The sequence below is a fragment of the Mustela nigripes genome, chromosome 4, assembly GCF_022355385.1.
Source record: "Mustela nigripes isolate SB6536 chromosome 4, MUSNIG.SB6536, whole genome shotgun sequence".
Lineage (NCBI taxonomy): Eukaryota > Metazoa > Chordata > Mammalia > Carnivora > Mustelidae > Mustela > Mustela nigripes.
This window is the reverse complement of record NC_081560.1, coordinates 72,581,026-72,602,875: the sequence shown is the minus strand read 5'-3', so window position 1 is coordinate 72,602,875 and position 21,850 is coordinate 72,581,026. Positions and strand designations below refer to the sequence as shown.

General features: G+C 38.2%; 1 protein-coding gene across 3 annotated transcripts in view; it reads left to right on the top strand.

The window, feature by feature from the left end:
• Positions 1 to 21,850, top strand: part of CDK14 (cyclin dependent kinase 14) — a 575,395-nt gene that overhangs the window by 181,342 nt on the left and 372,203 nt on the right. For all 3 annotated transcript variants that reach the window (XM_059396884.1, XM_059396886.1, XM_059396885.1), the window contains one exon: positions 10,452 to 10,531. In XM_059396884.1, coding sequence (XP_059252867.1) covers positions 10,452 to 10,531 — 80 coding nt within the window. The remainder of the gene's footprint in view (positions 1 to 10,451; positions 10,532 to 21,850) is intronic.

The following is a 21,850-nucleotide window of genomic DNA, read 5'->3' as shown; positions in this document are numbered from 1 at the left end:
TACATCACTGTTACCAAGGTAAGTGAGCTTCTGGAACCAAAACACAGAACAAATACAAGAATGAATCAAATTATCAAATGTCTTGGGAAGTTTGAGGATACTATGGTTCTCTAAGGAGTTCTGATTTAAGACTTAATATGATTGTGTCACTGAATTTTAAAGAAATTAAACTTGAGATTGTCCCATCATTGTCAGTCATCCTTGAGGAACGATGAAAAACTGACGAGGCATTAGCAGCTTTGAGAGGTCCACTTAGTCACAGAAGATGGATTCTGTGAACCAGATTTAGGGGAAATGGTATGACTGACCTTCTCTCTGCATGTCCTCCTCATTCCCTCTCTGCAGCAGAACATTTTAGGACAGATTAGCACGTAGATGATTTCTGAGTAGTTAGAAAACAAAATGGCGATCATAAATATTATGTCATCCCTAAATAACCTTAATTCCTTTTTCTGATTGGATTGTTAAGCTAGTGGACCAGTAGAACCCTATTTTTTTTTTATTTGTTTTTCAAATGTGAGTAATGGTTTCTGTTTGAGTTCTAATAGGTAGGAGAGTGATAGGCAGTTGAGTGCTATGCTGTTGCTGGTGGTGGGTTTACAACAGGCTGATGAAAGATCCCTAGGAGTCATAGGGTTTATTATACCTCCTTACGTGGTAAGAGGTTGGCTCATTTGTTCACCGCAGAGGCCTAATTAGGTGCCAGGTGCAGATTTTCTAGTATAGTCTAGTCCAGCGATGGATGGATGTAGATGGTCAGTGTTGTGGTGTATGAAGGAGGGGCCACAGAAACGAAGGACTGGAACGGAGAGGCTGAAAGTGAAAAAGAGGAATGAGGAGAGAGATAAAGAAAGGACAATTGATGAAGGCAGGTTCCCAGAAAGGTGGATGGGGTTGGTGTCGAGTGTGGTGTCAAATGGTGCTGTCTTGGACCTCATCCTGTTCACAGTTTATCATTCCTACCTCAGATTAGGACACAGAGAAGGATGCATAGTCAACGCCCATCAAAAACAGGATTGGAATTTCGAGCATACACGAGAGGCATGAGCAGCTGGCTGCTGCTGACAAATTGGAATTTTATTAGGGATAAATCATACTCCTGAAATTGTTTAAAAAATGAATTATTAGGCATAGGACAAGTTAGAAATGGTGTGATTGTGGGGCCCCTGGCGAAAACTTGGGGGTTTTCATGTTTGGTCAGATTAGTTTGAGTTTATAATATTTTGTGACTATCACAGTTTAAAACATGCTTAGGCCAGAGAAGTACAAGTTCAGTTTTTGGAACGGGGCAGGCTGATATCCCAGTCCACTCAATGCTTATCAGACCACATCTGGTAGTGTGCCCACCCTGGCAACCACATTTCAAAAGGGACTAATCAGCTGAAATGTCTCAAAAGCTTGCAGATAAGACTGAAGGCTAGTCAACCATTTCAAAGAGCTGAGTATTTTTGGATGCTTATTGCAGAAAAGGAGACTTGGACGTGTTCCAGACCAAAGGAAGAAAGGCTATGAGAAGTTGATGTAAGAACCTGAAGGTTAACAGAGTGATTCTCAACACCTCCAGGGTGTTTTAAAGTATACAAATGCTTAGGACCCCACCCACCGCCAGTTAAATCAGGGGTGGGGTCAGACCCTGATATGTCTGAAGACTGCCTAGTTGATTCTAGCATGTAACGGGCACCTTCATCTTCCGCACAGCTGTAGGTGGCCCCAGCTTCCTTCATGCCTTGCCTAATACTCAGGGGCACCCAGGACAGCAGCCCGTCAGGAAGTCAGAGTGGACTCTCCTCTGCTCACATCACTGTTTACCATGGGCACTACCCAAGGGCTACACTCCCAGATTGTCTGCTGTCTCTCTGACCTCACCCTCCTATTTCTCACTGTATCTTTTTAACTGTCCCTTTCCCCTGTCTTTCAGGATCTCCCTGTGTCTTCTAGATCTAAACATATTCTCTACCTCTTCCCGAAATTTTTCTTAACTCCTGTTTTAACAGAAAACTGGCTCTCTCCTGAGGTTATTACTTCTCTTGAAGTCCTCCAAATGACTCACAGATTTTTATGTCTAGCCTAGATTTTTGTACTGAGATCCAGATACAGAAACGCTATGCTTACTATGTGTCTCCACTGGGGATGCTCCCAGACTAAGATCCTCCGAAACAGGACTCTGGTTCTCTGTCTGAATCTCCTCTTCTTTACTGTCCCTCACTTCAGTAAGTGGTACCTGCATCCATCCCACACTGAGGTCAGAACATTTGGAATGGTCATTTACAACACTTCTTATGCCCAATCCAGTTTATCCTTATAGGTTGTTGTTTCAGTCTTCTGAATGTCCTTTTCCCTTTTCCCATTGCTGTTCCAAACACTATTCTTTTGGGGCCACCATCTTTCCACAGGACCGCAACAGCTTCCTGCCCTCCCTTCCTGGTGTACTCCTCACTGGTGTGCTCCTTCATGCCGTTCTATACCATAGGGAGTGAGCTGCAGACACATAATTTAATCATAACATTTCCTTTCTTGAGATTCCCCCGGTGGTTTTCTCCTTTCCTCTCCTCTCCTCTCCTCTCTTTATTTTCTGTGGCTCTTAAGGACCTCTGTGATGTGGTTCTTCCATTCCTCTTTTCAGGGACCTCCCTAACTCCATCCCCATGCCCCCCCTTCCCCCCCACCGCCAACAATAAGAAGCTCCAGTCACTCTTTCCTTCTTATATTTTTGTTTAACACATTGTGTTCTCTGCCTCTGAGATTTTGTATGGTTGTTCCATCTACCTGGCTGTTGCAACTGTCTTTTAGTCTATGGGTTCCTCCCCCTTTTTTTCCTTGAAACTTATTTGTTGAAGAGACAGGTTCAGTTTTCCTAAAGAATTTCCTATATTCTAGATTTTCTGATTGTATCCCAGTGGTATCATTTAACTTGTTACCTTATCTCCTTAAAATAAGTAGTTGGATTGAGACTTGGTTAGTTTCGGGTTGGTGTTGTTCTGTGGGTGGAGATGTCTGCTTCCATCAGGAGGTGCATACTATCTGATAGCCTCTTTTTGTGATTTTAGGAACGATTAATAATCCATTAAGTGCTTATGGTTAAGAATGGTGTTATTCAGGGCGCCTGGGTGGCTCAGTGGGTTAAGCCGCTGCCTTCGGCTCAGGTCATGATCTCAGGGTCCTGGGATCGAGTCCCGCATCGGGCTCTCTGCTCAGCAGGGAGCCTGCTTCCCTCTCTCTCTCTCTCTGCCTGCCTCTCCATCTACTTGTGATTTCTCTCTGTCAAATAAATAAATAAAATATTTAAAAAAAAAGAATGGTGTTATTCAGATTGTCATTCCTTCTTCATTTGTCATGTGCAGTACATCTATAATGAGAAGCTTCCATATATCAACTATTTTTTTTTTAAGATTTTATTTATTTATTTGACAGAGAGAAATCACAAGTAGGCAGAGAGGCAGGCAGAGAGAGAGGAAGGGAAGCAGGCCCCCCACCAAGTAGAGAGCCCGATGCGGGACTTGATCCCAGGACCCCGAGATCATGACCCGAGCCGAAGGCAGTGGCTCAACCCACTGAGCCACCCAGGCGCCCCATATATCAACTATTTTGTTAGCGTGAAGGACCGTGTATATGAAAAAGTATATAAAGAGGGAAGGTAAATGCTTGATATAGTCTCTGTATATGAAAGTAGATAAAGTATATAAAAGTATATAAAGTATATATGAAAGTGTATAAAGAGGGAAGGTAAATGCTTGATATAGTCTCTTTAATGACTTTGGTATTAACGACATCATTTTGTAGTACCCTCCAAATGTGACTCATGAGTTGGTTATTTTGTTGTTGTTGCATTATAAACTTATTGAATTAAACATGTTTGATAGCTTTCAATCACAGATATTAGTTTAGTGATGCTTAAGTTGTTTCATCTTGGACAAGTGAGAACTTCTTGTTTCTCTTTGACATTTTTATGTCTGTCTCCTGGGTGACACCTAAATCCAAGGATCTTGTCTCTGTTGTTTGCCCTTTATCCCAGGCACAGAGTCACTGTCTATCAATTTGTTGATTTAGGGGCAGGATATTAAAACTTAATTATGGGATAAACTATCTTACAAAAGAGCATTTAGTTTAGTCTTTGTGGATTCAGAACTTGAATCAGAGAGTGGAAGTTATAGGAAGCAAATTTTGGCTTAACGTAAGAACCAAAAAATTTGCGGTAATTTAGGGAGGTTGAGTTCCATCAAGTCTTTGAGGGGCTGCTTTGCTCCAGAGAGTGAGAGGACAAGGATTAACAATCAAATCAGTGAGGATCTTTTTGCTTGGGAGCCGGAATGATCATTGAGGTCACTTCTGCTTGCAGGGTAATGACTATCAAATCCTTTGTTGACAGATTTTATTTTTGGAAAGGTGCAGAGTTGGCTGGTTTAAAATTGTTGAAATGTGATTATTGTTTTCTCCCATGAACAATAATATGTCACTCTAAATTTGGTTCAAAGTATCATCAGTTTGTACATTTGATGAAACATTGGCAGTGATGAGTCATGCTTTATTAGCAATCATTTCTTTTATAAAAGGTTATAATTGTCCATTGAACAGACTTCTCATTGCATTAAATTCTCAGTCTTTTTGCATTGTTAGTCACATTTTAATAAATAGCCATTATACTATTCTCTTTTTAATCTTCAGATTTTATTAGTCAACTTCTCTCTGTATTGATAAAGATTAGCATGAAGTGTGATTACTGGCAACTTACTTTGAAATTCTAATTTATTTTTTCAGAATAAAATACAGTAAATAGCACTTTTAGGATATTGCAGAATTGCAGAGATTTAGTAATATTGAGATGAGTTCTCAATTTACACCTGAATAAAAACTGAATTTAGATGGAGATAACAGGACCAAGTGTAAGTTTTAAATTTTTGAGGTATGTATGTTATACAGTAAGTAAGCACTTTAGCTGGTGTCCCTATTAATAAAAGAAACACTATTAATAGTACCTTTAAAATATTTTTAATGACTTTGCTGAAAATTTGAATTCAGCCCAATATATTGTCCTTGATACACTCTGGTTTGCTGTTGTCACTTTCTCAGTTTTATCTACATTTCCTTCTGTTGCTTCTAGACAAATACAGTAAGGAAACTAGCATTGTATCTGTCTGCACTTGGTATTATTTTCTAGCAGTTTCTCTTGAGACAAAATCACAATAGAAGAGAGGCAGAATATATTAAATTTTCCAGAGTATATTAAATTTCTTTTAGGTATATTGCCTTAATTTCCTTTGTATCCTCTAGACATAATTTCTTCAAGGTGTTAGCACATGGACACTATTTTCAAAGATGACCTAGATAATATTTGTAATTTTGTTTTATTGTACCAAATTATCCTATGAATTTGAAGTAAGTAATGGAATAGAGAACCTTTGGGCTTTCCTTTGAGTATTTTTGCTCATAAGGAAACTCTTTCTATGCATCATCTTCTGAACCTGGAAGTTTTACCCTAAATGGGGTATTTTCCTTTATAGGAACATTTCACAAATGTTGGATGAACAAATACATGAAGAAATGAGCAGGCTGTGTTCCTTATTCAAAACTCCTACCTCTTCTTATTTTAATTAGAGAACTTTATTATTTACAAACTTAGGGCATACAGAACTGCCACAGCATTTCTGAAGTGCATTGAGATTTGGATTTGTGATTAGAGCTAGTCTGAAAGCTGGATTCACTTGAACATGGCTCTCCCAGGACACCCAGTGTCGCCATGTCTCTGTGTGTGGTTGGCCCTGTACTTGGGCATTCCCCTGGCTCTCCCTCATCCTGCTTTTGACAGCGCTTCCTGTGTGACCTTGGAGTAAAGGATGCCTCAAGTCATCCGTGGGCCAGAAGTCAGCTGGGCCGAGTGAGTTGTTGGAAGAATTAGAGAATAGTAAAGAATCTCCAAAATTAAAACAGCACCTTAAATAGCTTAGGACAACTGGGTAAAACCTGGCAGTACCTCAGATAGAATGTTCTGTGGTATTATTAACACAATTAAAAGTTGTTTTCTTTTTTTACTGTGTTAATCACCTGAATTAATGTCTTCACTGCCAATCAAGCTTTGATTGCCTTCTGTTCATTAGCTTTTGATTTAATTAATGAGACTTTTTAAAGAGGAATCTTCAGTGTTTTCCTGTAAACAGCTCTAATTTATTGATCAATTAGAATTTTGTAATTATTCTAAAGAACTTAAATCAATGTTTGAAGTATATGTTTTGGATATTTAATAAAATAGTTTAAACTACACAAGGTAGTTATTAGATGTAAACAGCTTTTCTGTTACTCTGTGTTATTTTTATAGAATAACAGATATCTTCTTTTGATGTCTTTAAAAAATGACATTTTGTTAGAGTTATTAACTTGGAATTTCAAGTATTTCAGTCTATGCTAAAGTTCATAGAAACATATGCATCAAAGGTAGAACATTAGAAAGTTGGTAATGTTATTTTCCCCAAAGGTATTTTTTCCAGAAGTGAAGTGGGTGAATTAACATTTTTCCTAAGGTTTTAGAACTGAAGGGTTCAGTAGTTGGTGAGTATCTAGACATGTAGAGAAAAACTAATTAAGAAAAGAGAAAGTCATAAGGACTCTAAGGTTAAAGAGCAACTTGATAATTAATATGATTCTTAATGGAAGACTACTAAAGTAGTTGAAGAAGAGGAAGATACTGATTCGTGGTCTAGACACAGGTAGCTAAAGGATAATGGGGTTTTGAAACATGGCTGTTGGGTGCAAAAGGGTTAATTAACAGAGCGTTCTGCAAACTCTAAAACTTTAAGGAAATGAAAACTTGCCATATCCACATGTGTCAGAATCAAAGAGGCTACACATTTAATTTGGAAAAGGACAATAAATACTTAAACCAAACAAGGAAGAAGATACTGAAAACTTTATTAAAATTTGAGATTTCTGAAACTTTTGAAAGCAACAATTACTATACTTTATTCTTTTTTTTTTTAAGATTTTATTTATTAATTAGAGTGTGTGTGTGTGTAAGTGAGAGAGCACTAGCGGGGGAGCAGCAGGCTGAGGGAGAGGGAGAAGCTGGCTCTCCGCTGGGCAGAGAGCCTGATACGGGGCTCAATCCCAGGGCCCTAGGATTGTGACCTGAGCTGAAGGCAGGTGGTTACTGACTGAGCCACCCAGATGCCCCTATACTTTTTTCTTGAGTTATCTTTCAGGTACAAGAAAGGAATTATCAGTATATTAACATTATTAATATTTACTCAATAAAAGTTTTTGAGAGTCTACTCTGTGCCAAGCAGTTTTAGGCACTGGGCACATAGCAGTTAACAAAACAGAAAGAGTTCCTTCATTTCTGGAACTAATAGTCTAGTATACATTTTAAGGAAATTTTTAGTGTTATGTGATATAATACATATTATATGTATTTTTAAGATGGTGTTTTTAAGATGGGATCAGTGTTTTTAAGATGGGATCGGGAGGGAGACAAACCATAAGTGACTCTTAATCTCACAAAACAAACTGAGGGTTGCTGGGGGGAGGGAGGGGTCAGGAGAAGGGGGTGGGGTTATGGACATTGGGGAGGGTATGTGCTATGGTGAGTGCTGTGAAGTGTGTAAACCTGGTGATTCACAGACCTGTACCCCTGGGGATAAAAATACATTATATGTTAATAAAAAAATAATAAATTTAATTAAAAAAAACTCAGTGTTTTTAGCTGTTGTGATTATCATAACTATAAGAAATTAATACTTAGAGTTTCAACTCATGGAGAATGGTGCTTTAGAATCAGAATTCCATTAATCTGGATTTTGTTCTTTTTATGCAATTACCATAATAAATATGTTAAAGGAATTTTCATCACAAAAATAATGCACATAGTATATGAAATTACTTAAAGGTGTTCTACCTCTAGTTGCATTTAAAGAGTAAGTGTTGGTTCATTTGAAGGTTTCTCTCCTTTTAGTGTATTAGAGGGGAATGAATTATGCTTCACAGTTTGAGAGTGTTTTAAGTATATGACCTTCAAAAGCATGAATTCCCTGAATTCTAGAATTCAGTTCATGGTGCATATAAGTTAATGATCTCAAGGGAAGTAGAAAAGCTTTGTGGGAAGAAGGTTGTGTGTCTTTTTTTATGGGTGAGGGGGAAATATCTGTAAATGTAGGGAAAGATCCAAGCAGTTCCTGGAATCAGTTACTGCCTCCTCTGGGGAGCCAGTGATGAGCTCAACTGGGCTGAGAAAAATCTGTGCAGATGTCAGCACTGACTGCATCCCAGCCTCAAGCCCCGCCAGAGGCCCCCCATAGTCATAAAGGACAATGTGAGAGCACAAGGTACAGTCTCCAGTTGAACTCCATGTACCTATCAATTTTTTGCCTGCACCTGGGTACCTAGAGCACAGTCAGGAGTGGAAAAAATCAAGGTAATGTACTGAGGAAAGAAGGATGCAGGGCAGAAAAGCAGTTGGCTTGTCATTCCAGCTGAAAGACAAGGAAAAACAGCTCCTAACCTTGAGAAGATGGTAGGTTGTGGAGCTTTTTAATTAGATGGCCTTCGCCCATTAGGGTAACCAACAAAAGTTTCAACAGTTCATGCAATGAGGAATGCCACTAGGATTGTCGGGCTGTGCTGAATTCCTTGGACTTCAGGTTTTGTGTCTGTGGCAGATTTTGAGCAAAACCAGACCAATTGGATGCAGTTCTTAAAAAAGAAACATTCTCATTCTTTACTTCAGACTCAGGTGCTGGATTCTGTGGACCACATGAATTCTTGTTTGCTGGTTCCATAAGCTCTGAAGATTTGTGGTTGCAATTTAAATTGCAATGAGAAGGGCGCCTGGGTGGCTCCGTCGCTGAGTGTCTGCCTTGGTGGGAAGTCTGCTTCTCCCTGTCCCACTCCTTCTGCTTGTGTTCCTGCTCTTGCAGTCTCTCTCTGTGTCAAATAAATAAAATCTTAAAAAAAAAATTGCAGTGGGAAACCATTTTTATCTATCAGATTGGCAGAGTCAGTGGTTGCTAACATAGTTAGGTGAAGGGGCTTAAAGGAGCTCGTACATTCTCTGTATAGGAAGTCTAAGTTGGTACAACCTCCACGTAGGGTAATTTTTATTACCCTATTTATCAGAATTAGAATTTAGATGTGCACATACGTTTTGATCTGGCAATACCACTTTTAGGAATTTATCTTAACAGATTTTTTTTTAAACGAATGTAGTTACATGCCCACAAATATTTATCGCCATCACTGTTGTAGTAGTAAAAAATTGGGAATGTGCGAAACGTCCATCAGTAGAAGACTGGGATTAAATGAAGTATACTATACTTATACGAAGGGGTACCCTGTGGTCTTTCAAAAGTAATAGAAAGTTTTCTCTATGAATTTATGAGGAAGTCATCAAATTTATTAAGGTAAAACCGATGTACAGTGTACTCTGTCCAGCATACTACCGTGTGTGTGTGTGTGTGTGTGTGTGTGTGTGGTTAAGTGTATATGAACAATGGTAACCAGTGACCTCACAGTACGGGAGCTGGGCGCTGAAGGAGTGTAGCAGGGAGACTTACTGTTCATCAAATGCCTTCTTGTACCTTTTACATTTGCAGTGTGTGCTTGTTTTATCTATTCTTACTAACAAAGGATGCTGCTAGGCCTAGTAAAGGTAAAGGAGAGCATTTACCTAGAAGACCAATGTAGATTGTCATGTATTTGTTCACAGAATTGACTAGATAAAAAAGTTATCTGCCGAGTGCAATCTGACTTTTAATTAGAGCCAATACACATTTAGAATGCATCTGGAATAACCATCTGCTTGGATAGGTTTTGTGTAATCTTATAATAGTAAAACATTCATAACTTTTATTTTGATGGTATACTGTATGTATCATAAGACACATTCAAACCAAATGTAATTTTAGGAGGCTCTAGTAAAAAAAAAAAAAAGAGAGAGAAATAATGAGAAAGGGAGGAATGGGTGATAGAGAAAGAGGAGGAAAGAACGGAAAGAGGATAGAAGTCTGAGAGTCAGGCTTCTGAACTTGGGGCTTGAATGACCTCGGCTTAAGACTGAAGATGAAGACATTTTAACCAAGGAAATGAAGGAGCTCTTGGAAAAACTAAGGAGATTTATTTTAACTTCTTGATTTCTAATTAATCTGAGAATAATTGATCAAGTTTGGTGATTTTGTTAAGCACTAGTTTCATTCTGGAAGGAACATAGAGTGAATCATAGAAAACTTTGGTGAAATCTTAGATGAGGCTACTGTGAATATTTTAAATGGGACTATTTAAAATGTGAATATTTATGATGATGATATAAAATTCCCAACCTTACTGAAATTAATCTTGTTGTGGCAGCATAATTGAGTCACTGACATTTTCAGTGCAAAAATGCATAAAATATAAATCGTAAGGAAATTAGCGCCATAACGGGAACATATTTTCATGGATTCACTTCTCATCTTTTCTTTTGTTTCCGCCAGAGTGAATGGGAAGTTGGTAGCCCTGAAGGTGATTAGGCTGCAAGAAGAAGAAGGTACACCTTTTACAGCTATCAGGGAAGGTAGGCATTTTCTCGTTATCTTTGCTTTTGTGTTTACTTGATGTCTGTAGCTGTTTAAATATTACTCACCTCTGCATATGCAGAGTTTGTAAATTATATGGTTATATCTCATTGGAAAGTGTAAACGGAAATTTAAAAATCAGTATCTCTTGAAATCATGTCAAGTCATGTTAAATAAAATAAGACAATCCTGCTGTATACTCAGGTGTGTGTGGGGGAAACCTTCTGTGTATTGATGGTGAGACTAAAGCTGACTAAGGAATTTTATATTCCTGGTTTTGTTTGTAGGGTTTCTAAGGTACACATTAATTAAACATTACTTTATATTCATGACTTTAAAGAAAAGTCCTTATAAATAGTGGCCTCATCCTATCTTATTAGTCATTTGTATTTCTTCTTTCTTGATTTCTTTGCTCCTGTCCTTTACCATTTTTTCTATTGGTTATTCTTATTGATTTAGAGATACTCTTTATATATTAGCATCATTTATCTTATAATATTTTCTTTCATTCTGTCATTTTTCTAAAAATTTCTTTTAACAACATAGTTTGTTACGTATATGTTTTAATTTTTATATAATAAAATTGTTTTATATTTTGCTTTATTTCTGCATAGTTTCTCTACCCCAAGAGAATAAAATATCTTTTTATTAGTGGGAAATTTTCAGTTCAGTTTTAGAACTTTTATTTATTTATTTTTATTTTTAAAATTTTATTTATTTATTTGAAAGACAGAGATCACAAGTAGGCAGAGAGGCAGGCAGAGGGAGAGGAAGGGAAGCAGGCTCCCTGTTGAACAGAGAGCCTGATGCGAGGCTCAATCCCAGGACCCTGGGGTCATGACCTGAGCCGAAGCCAGAGGCTTTAACCCACTGAGTCACCCAGGCGCCCCAGTTTTAGAACTTTTATTAATAGCTTTCCCTCCACTACGTTTTTTTTTTAAGATTTTATTTATTTATTTGACAGAGAGAAAGAGTTTACAAGTAGGCAGATAGGCAGGCAGAGGGAGAGGAAGGGAAGCTCCCCACTGAGCAGAGAGCCTGATGTGGGGCTTGATCCCAGTACCCTGAGATCATGACCTGAGCTGAAGGCAGAGGCTTAACAACTGAGCCATCCAGGCACCCCCTTCCACTCCTTTTTTTTTTTTTAAGATTTTGTATTTCTTTATGTTACAGAGAGAGAGATCACAAGTAGGCAGAGAGGCAGGCAGAGAAAGAGGGGGAAGCAGGCTCCCTGCTATCCAGAGAGCTTGATGTGGGACTCGATCCCAGAACCCTGAGATCATGACCTGAGCTGAAGGCAGAGGCCTAACCCACTGAGCCACCCAGGTGCCCCCTTCCACTACATTTTTAAGAAACTTTTAATAATAGTGTTATGTTAGTTTCAGGTGTACAATATAGTGATTCAATACTTCTATACATTACTCAGTGCTCAGCATGATAAATGTATTCTCAATCCCCTTTACCTATTTCACCTGTCCCCCTACCTACCTCCCTCCCCTCTATTTGTTTTCTGTATGTAAGAGGCTGTTTTTTGGCTTGTTCTGGTTTTTGCTTGTTTTTTGTTTTTTCCTTAAATTCCAGATACGGATGAAATCATATGGTATTTGTCTTTCTCTGAGTGACTAATTTCACGTAGCATTATACTCCCTTCACTACATTTTAAAAAGTACAAATTATCTTGACATAAGGCTACAGATTATTTTTTGCCTTGAGGGAACTATAGCTGGTTCACAATAAAATAACTGTGAGTGATTTACTGCAAGAATGTCATTAAGGTATTGGGGAATTAAATGTAGTCTGTCACTGGTCTGATTTGTTTCTCACAACTATCATTACAATTTACATTTGTTTCTGAGAGGCTTCCTTTCTGTTTTCACTTTCTCACCTCTCATTCTGCTGTTCATACCACTTTCGTTTGTTTTCCTTCATTCCTACTTAGCTGAAAATGTTCTTGTAAAGGCATCTTTACAAATATTGTTATACAAAGAGGGTGCTCAGTCTTATGGGATTGGAAACCACTGGCTGAGATGGAGCAGTGGTTCCCATTGGGCTCTGGAGGGAGGCAAGGTGAAGCGCTCTTGAATTTGATTTTGGTAGACCCTGAGTGCTGGGGAGTAGGAAAGGGGCAAAGAGATGCTAGGCCAACAGAGAAGCAAGAGGACATGAAACTGGGCAGCAGGCACACTCCCTAATATGCGGGGTATACACCGCAGTTTCCCAGCCTGCCCTTGCTGTTCGTGCCAGCCTTGGTTCAAGGTTCAAATAAAGTTTATAATGGTATTAGAGGATCCAGTGGTGACAGTTGGACTCATCAGTGGAAAGTTCAAGGGGACAAACAAGTAGGGTCAAACTGAAGTTGTTGTCGATCTGTTCATACTGCCTGGGTATGAGGCAAAGCTGTTGGGCACAAGGTAAGCCTAGAGAGAGGCTTGGGAATGGGCCCTGAGAGGCAGTTTTGTCATAGAATGCAGGCCTCTGTGGCTGGGACTTCGTTCCCCCAGTTTGGGAGCCTCTGAAGCCTTTGGAGCTGAGTGTTTTAGAAAGATAAATCTGATATTAGGGTATGATACAGATTAGAGGAGGAGGAATCTGGAGCTGATAAATCAGTCATTCAAAGTTGTGCGGATTTGAAATTAGGACCTGGATTTATTGGAAAGCAGTGACAAAAAATGATTTGTAGGGAAAGAAATGCTAGCGCATCGTGGATTACTGGTTATAAATTATTTGAGAGAGAAACATAAGTGGTTTTGAGTTTGAATGAGTAAAAAAATGGTGCCAGAAAGAGAAATAATTTGTGTTGTTTTTAACACTTTGTGGTTCACAAGGGCAGTTATCTATTCACATGAGCCTTTCAAAGGGCTTTTGTATAGAGTTTATACTATTTATAGAATCTGTGTTAGGAGTATGGAACTGAGGCTTAGAGAGGTTAGATGACTTGTCCAAGGCATTAGATCTTGTACCCAGACTTTCTTAGGTTCCAAAATGGTGTCGTGCTAACGCTGTGGAGTAGTGAATATGGGTTTTGGACTCTGAGTTTGTGATACATCTATACGAAAATGTCTTCTTGGCGATGTGGGAGTGGAGCTCACTAGAGTTCAGCCTAAACATGTATTTTTAGCGTGGTCCTTAACAAGCTGAATACGTGTTAAGACTTTTGTGGGAGAGGACTTTGAGCAAAAACAGGGAGTTAAATTGGAAGGGAATGTAGTGAGATGGAAAGCCCCATGGATATTAGAGTCTGGAGATCTGGGTTTGATCCTGGCTCTGTTTTCCATCACCTAGCAGACAACATGAGGCAAGTCACTTATATTACTATGCTAGGGCCCCTGAAAGAAAGTACCACAGGCTGAATGGCTTAGATAACAGAAATTTATCGTGTCATAGTTCTGGAGGCTGGAAGTCTGAGGTCAGGGTGTCAGGGTCCTGCTTCAGAGGACCATGAAGGATGGATCAATTTTAAGCATTTCTCCTTGGCTTGTGGATGGCCATCTTCTCCCTGTGTGTTCCCATCATCTTCCCTCTGTACCTGCATCCACTTTCCTTTTCTTGTAAGGACACCAATCATATTGGATTAGAGCCCACTCTAATGATCTCAGTTTAACCTAATTACCTCTGAAACCCCCCTGTCTTCAAGTACAGTTACGTGCTGACGTCCTGGGGTTAGGACTTCAACATGTGAATTTTGGGGGACGTGCTTCAGTCTATAACACCACCTCATGGCTCTGGGCCTCTGTAACCCTGATTGTGGAACCCAGGAGCTGGTTTGTGCCATCTCTCAGGAACCATCTCCCTCCATGTTACAGTTTTGTTTTTCCACGGGGTCTTCAAACTCAGAGCTTTGACTACCCTGGAGATCAGGGAATGCTGCAAGAGTTGTTGAGGACTGGAGGAACAGATTACAAAATGACATCGTATTTTACGTTAAATGAAGTATTTTGAGGTTTCCTAATAAAATATGACTTCTCAGTGATTTTAAAATGGAGATAAATGACCTGATAGTAAGAAGAGGAATTAAACTTTGGGTCAGTTTTGGTAATTTACTCCTCTCTTGCCTTCTCATTCCCGCCTCTCAGTCTTATTTTTCTCATTTTTCTGCTCTGTATGTGTGGAAGCAAAAGCTAGCACCATTGCTTCCTTTCGCTAATAATAATAATTCATGTAAAATAACTCCTCTGTGTATCTGGTGCTAGAGTTTGAAATACTTAGGATTGGGGTGGGTGATGTTTGGGATATGCTCATTTTTGCATTTTTACGTTTTTCCATCTTTACATTGTTGAGGGTGTAGCATGGCTTGCTCAATTGAGATGAAGAACTTTAATTTGAGTTTGCCTCTTTTCTGCTATTTTGGTCAATTTCCTTATTCACAAAATGTCAACAGCAGGAAGATTTTTAAAGGAGGAAAGCAGAAAGTAGGTTTCAAGTGGCAGCTTGCCACTTAGAAGCTTACCTGGGAATTTAGATTTTAACACATAATTTTCACCTAAAGTAGAAATACTTGTCAGCAACTCTAATCTTACCTGGATTTATGTCCAGAGATAGCCTTTAAATTTTATCTCAGAGCTAGAGTGCTTAACTGGCTTAATTCAGGTTCAGGTGCTTTGAGACTCATTCTGTTTTTGATGGCAGCTTAGAGAAATTAAGCAGCAGTGCTGTGGGCCAGCTTTTCTATTTTTTATTCTCATATGATATCTTCATGGATTTTGATGGTAAGAGTAGAGTCAGGAGATACTGGGATGGTTTGAACACGAGTAAAGTTTCTTAGGATAGCCATCTTTTTTTTTTTTTTTTTTTTTTTTTTTTTTTAAGATTTCATTTATTTGTTTGTTTGTTGGGGTTCCTGGGCTGCTCAGTCATTAAGTGTCTGCCTTCTGCTCAGGTCGTGATCTCAGGGTCCTGATATCTAGACCCATATCAGGCTCCCTGCTCAGTGGAAAGCCTCCCCCTGGCTACGTTCCCTCTCACCATCTCTCTCTCTGTCAAGTAAATAAATTTTAAAAATATATATTTACTTGTTAAATAGAGAGAGTGAACACAAGTGGGGGGAGGAGCAAGGGAGAAGGACAAGCAGACTCTGCACTGAGCACCAAACCTGACACGGGGCTGGATCTCGTGACCCTGAAATCACGACCTGAACCAAAATCAAGAGTAGGACACTCAACTGACTGAGTCACCCAGGTGCCCCAGGCTATCCATCTGTACAAACAACTTCGAAATGTCTGTGTTCTTGCTCTGTGATACTATAATGTAGGTGTTCAACAGTTGTTTTGTTTTTTGTTTTTGTTTTTGTTCTTTTTTTGACTAAGATTTGCCCAGTGAAAGGATAGAAGGGAACCAATTATCATCTTTTGTGAATTTTTGAATACCTAATACTTTTCTTAGGCAAGAGTTATGTTAAGAGAAATCTAGATACTCTAATAGAGAACAATTTTTTTTTAATATTTTATTTATTTGTCAAAGAGAGAGAGAGCACAAGCAAGGGGAACTGCATGTAGAGGGAGAAGCACACTCCCTGCTGAGCAAGGAGCCCGATGCGAGACTCAGTCCCAAGAACCCAGGATCATGACCTGAGCCAAAGGCAGACCCTTAACTGACTGAACCACCTGGCACCCCTCACCCTTCTACATGCAGCTCTTTACTGAATCTCCCTATTTTCAGTTCAGGTTATGCAGCTAGTTTAGAGGGACTAAAAGATAATGAAGTACATAGGGCATAAAATGATAAAGCTCTATAAAGAAGCCTTGGCAGTTGAGGGGGGGCAGGGGGAAGAGGAGGAGAGGAGATGAATATGTTTGGGAAGGACTTAAGAGGGATATCTGGTAGGGCTTGGTGTTTGACTACATATGGAGCTTGATAGAAATGGGATATTCAGAATATTCCAAGATTTTGACATTCATGAATAAATAGTGAAGCCAATAGTAAAAAAGGCACTATGGGGTAGAGGTGGTTATAGGAGGGGAAAGATAAGAAGTTCAGTCCTGATCATGTTAATGTTTGAGATCTGGCCTTCATGTGGCAATTGTTCATATGGTGGTGCAATTCAGATAACACATCAGTTGTACCTAAATTGGGGACCTTACCCCACACTTCCAAGTACATAATCTCATTTAGTCATTCTTTCAACATCGTGAGAAAGGTTGATATTATCTTCATTTTAGTAATTAAGAAACTGAGATCTAAAGAGATTTTTGTCCAAAGTCATATAAGTAAATGGCAAATTTGGGTCTTCTACCCAGTATCCAGGCCAGTACCTGATGCCTGATGCCTGATGGTGACTCAGTACGTGTGAGTGAGTGAATGACAGAATGAACGAATAAATTCCAAATCCTTTAGTGTTATTCTACTATATTACATGACTGTTGGGACAGAAACCTCTATGATCAAAACTGTATATGGATTCTTTTCAGGCTGCTAAGCAGAGAAGTACAGTTGGAAAAGCAACCTAGAACAAGTTGGAAAATATTGAGTCTTGGTGAAGGCTGTGCCCCTAGCTACATGAGCATAAATGAGTCACCTAACATATTTAGTCTTTAATTTCTTCATTTTTGTAATGAAGGGGTTTGGACTGTATGATCTTACAGCTTTACGATTAAAATAATAGTACAGCATGAATCATTACCTGGGTAAAGGATCCTTAATTGTATCATCAGTATGCTTCATACACACATGCTGTAATGTGATGCACATTTATTGTTTTTAAAATATTTCTTTTAAGCCCTCTAATAATAATCCTTTATGTCTGTCACTGAAAAAATTAACATGAATTGCTTCAGAGCATTTGACATTTGACAAACAAGTTTTTCTTTAAATGGAAGATAAAAATCTATGAGTCTAGACTTTGATTTTAAATAAGCTTATGTTAATTGCCAAAATTGTTATTCCTTGTAAGAATGAATAATTTGATGGGTGTCTGCCAGTTGATATCAACAAAAAATTTGCAAGCTGTTAGATCATGTGACTTTAAAAACTGAAAATCATATGTTTTCCTTTGCATGTCTTTAATTTTAAAGGATGGAGATTTTTAATGAAGTAACTTATTTTTTGTCCCCTTTAAGTTTGTAAAAATTTTATATTACATTTTCTATTTTATTTGGAAATAGAGATTTCCAATTATATTTGGAAATATAAATATAAATATTTTATTGGAAATGTAAATTGAGCTGTGATACATTTATGTTTTAAATGTTTTTAGGATTATACAACTAGTTCTAATCTGAGGTGTTTATAATTGGCTAAAAATCTCTAAGGACGTTTTCCAGTATCTACTATGCTTACCTTTTAAAAACGCTACCTCATTTAATTCTCCCAGTATTCCTGTGTTATGTGTAGATATAAATATCTCTGTATTAAGAGGTGGTAATGGAGGCCTGGAGATAACAAGTTATCTTATATCACACAATTTACTAATAAACAGTTAAGTTTGGATTTTAACTGGAGTCTTTGAACTAAAATGTTTGTTTCAAGGACGGTACTTTCTTCTCTTCAGAATTTCTAATCTAGAAAAGTTACGGGAGTCCATAATCTACATATAAACTGCTTATCTTGATACTATTATCATTGCTGCTACAGGTTGCTGTATAAAAATTCAGTCCATTGGTGCCTGTGTTATTTCTCAGTATTTGAAGTTGTATTGTTGATCTATGTGTGATCTATTAACAGAAATGTCAAAGGATGACCAACTGTGCACAGTAATTAATTCATGACCAGTGTCTTGACCACTGACAGAATTTAGTGTCATTTATCTTTAAGCTCTAGATTAAGGTAAATTCTTTAATGTAAGGGAATAGTCAAGGACAATAGTAAACAAAGAGACTCTAATATTCATTAAAAAATAGATATGTCATGTATATTGGAAAGGAAGTTGACAGTCTTAGAGGAGACAGAGGGGCAAAAATATATTTGAAAGAATAATTGCTAAAAACTTACTTTAATTGTTGAAAAATGGAATTAATCTATTAATTCAAGAAGATAAATGACCTCCGTCTTAGGAGAAATGTAAAGAAACTAAAATTTGCACTTGTCATACTCTAAGTTTGTCTCTGAAAGACAGAGACAAAGAGAAAATCTTGAAGGCAATAGGTGTAAAGCAATTTGTTACATTTAGGGGGGAGGGGAAAGTATGTTTAAGATCTAACCTGTTATCTAAACCAGAGGAGGAAGCAAGAGGCAGTTGACTAAACAACCTATAAACCAAAAATTCCACAAGTAACAAAAAAATATCCTTCAAAAATGAAAGTTAAAGACTTTCTCAGATCAGCCACAAATTAGGAGAAAATATTCTCAAATAACATATCTGATAAAAGATTCATGTCCGAAATATCTAAATTACATTAGAAAGTCCAAAAGTCAACAATTAGAAGACTGCTCCAAATTTGTAAATGAGAAAACAATTTGAGTATGTATTTTACCAAAGAGGACATAGTAGTAGCTAATAAGCCCATGAAGTGATGCTCAAAGTTGTTAGTCATGAACTAAATGAAAATTAACACCATAGTGAGGTGTGACTGTATACCCAATACCCATGATTATAATCAAAAAAACCAACAATACCAAGTGTTGACAAAGGATGTAGAGTAACTGGAACCCTCGTACTTTGCTGGTGGGAATATCAAATGGGACAGCCACTTTGGAAAACATTTGGGTAGTTGTTAAACGTTGAATATGAAATTAGCATATAACCCAGTGTTTCCACTCTTAGGTATCATATCATCTCCCCAGGAGAAAGGAAAACATACTTCTGCACAAAGACATGTACATGAATATTCGTAACATTACCATGCTGAATAGGCAAAATCAGGAAACAATCTAAATGTCCCTCAATTGTTGAATTGATAAACAAAATGTTGCATATCCATACGATAAAAAGAAGCTAACTACTCATAAAGTGCTTCAGCATGTTTGGACCTTGAAAACACTATGCTTGGTTATATAAGCCTGGTCATATATACATAAAATTTCTGGAAGGAGTCAATCTATGAAGACTGAAAGCAGAGACCTGTGATTGCCTGGAGCTAGAGCTGGGAGCCGGGATTGGCCGTAAACTGTCACCGACTCTGGTGACATGAAATTGTTCCTGTGCTAGTTTGTTTTAATGATTTGACAAATTTGAGTTATAATGGCTGTAGAACTCTAGATTTATTCAGTCATTAAATTTTATATGTACATTGGGTATATTTTATGGTTTATAAATTATACTTAAAATAAATTTTCTCCTAATTTTATTAAAATACATTTATAGGCTTAGCTAAAAATATACACTTAGCTAAAAATGTGTTAACACTAGTGATCATTAAATCTTAATTAATAATAAGTTAATTATTACAATGCAAAACTTAGAAAATCTCTCTTTTTTCCAGTTTCTCTAAACTTGTATTATTTTCACTTTGTTGACTATAAAAACTAATACCTCCTATTCTCAAAGATCTTAAAATTTATTAGTGGAGAAAGATAAACATGTTGACAGTTGAATTTGTAGGACTACAATTACAGAAGTCTGTTGGGGGGGCAGAGTGAGTGGGAACCTGCTGGTAAGTCAGAGTCTTGAAACTAAGGGGAGAAGTGGAGACACCTGAGCAGTGTTGTCGGGTCACATGTCACATCAGAACTTGGAAAAAAAAAAAGCATCAATCCAATTCCTTGTCAGAAGCTGTCTCCTAGTCCCAGTGTTGACTTCAGCAATATTATAGTCCTCATCATTCCAGAAAGACAGAGAACACGGAGCAGCAGCAGGGTACTGAGTTGACCTGCTGTAACCACTTGGAAGAAGGAAAAGAGAAACCCTGTGAGGTTGCAGTGAAGAACCTTTTGAAGCTGCCTGTCATTGCTGTCAGTTTTTGACAAACAACTTTAATCACAACATACTGTTTGTTCAGTGAGATAAAATAACCCAGGATGAGCAAAGTATCCCTGTGTAATTTACGCAGAGGAGATGCTGATTGAAAATGACAGCTGGTGGGTTGAACTTTCATGACTCCATAGTGAAGAAGAGGCCACAGAGGCTCTGTCTTGGAGGAAGGAATGTCCTTTGCCTTTTTTCAAGCCCGAGTTCCCGTCTGCAACTCTGCTTTGACCATATTTTTTTTAAGATCAGAAAAATTTTTTTGTTGGGGGGAGAGCAGCGGGAGAGGAAGAGAAAAACCAAAGCAGTGTCTGCGCTGAGCCGGACGCAGGGCTCAGTCTCACAACCCTGAGATCAGGGCCTGAGCCAAAACTAAGAGTCTGGCGCTCAGCCGACTGCCCCACCAACCCGGTGGCCCACGCTTTGACCATCTTTCAAGACCTTGTTAAAGTGCTCTCTCTTTCTGAGACCTTCGCTGGCCTTTGTGGAAATAATCTCTTTTTGTGCTGCTTTGGCTTGCTTGTTTTGTTGTTGTTTTCACTTATACCCTTACCTCTTAGCATTTATTTATAGCACTTACATTATACTTCATGATATGGTCCTATCATAATGACATATGGTCATTATGTATAATTATTAATTATTATCACAAAATATAATGACATGGTCAGTTGTTTTTGATTGTAAACTATGTATATATATGTGTATATATATATATGACCTTTAAATCCTGTGGGTTGTGATGTGAAGCAAGCAGTGGCTAGTCATATCCTAGATCGTTCCCTTTAGTCACCAAAATGGAACTAACCCAGACTCCAGTTAGCATTTTAATGAATTTAAGCAGTAATGAAAAGTGCCATGGTAGTTTTTGAATTAAAATGAAAAGAGAATAAATGAAACAAGATGGGATTGGGAGGGAGACAAACCATAAGTGACTCTTAATCTCACAAAACAAACTGAGGGTTGCTGGGGGGAGGGGGTTTGGGAGAAGGGGGTGGGATTATGGACATTGGTGAGGGTATGTGCTTTGGTGAGTGCTGTGAAGTGTGTAAACCTGGTGATTCACAGACCTGTACCCCTGGGGATAAAAATATATGTTTATAAAAAATAAAAAATTTAAAAAAAAATGAAAAGAGAGTTCTGGTGTCGTGATGGAAGAGATGGGATTTGGGTTGAATTTAAAGACAGTGTGTAATTTGTTGAGGCTGCGATAACAAAATACCAAAGACTGGGTAGCTCGTGGACAGCAGACATTTATTATTGTTCATAGTTCTGGAGGCTGGAAGTCAGGGTGCTGGGGTGGTTAGGGTACCCTGGTCTCCAGCTTATCCTTTTATTCTCACATGGCAGAAAAGAGTTCTGTGGGGGTCTTTTCTTTTCTTTTCTTTTTTAATTAATTTATTTTTTTCAGCGTAACAGTATTCATTGTTTTTGCACCACACCCAGTGCTCCATGCAATCCGTGCCCTCTCTAATACCCACCA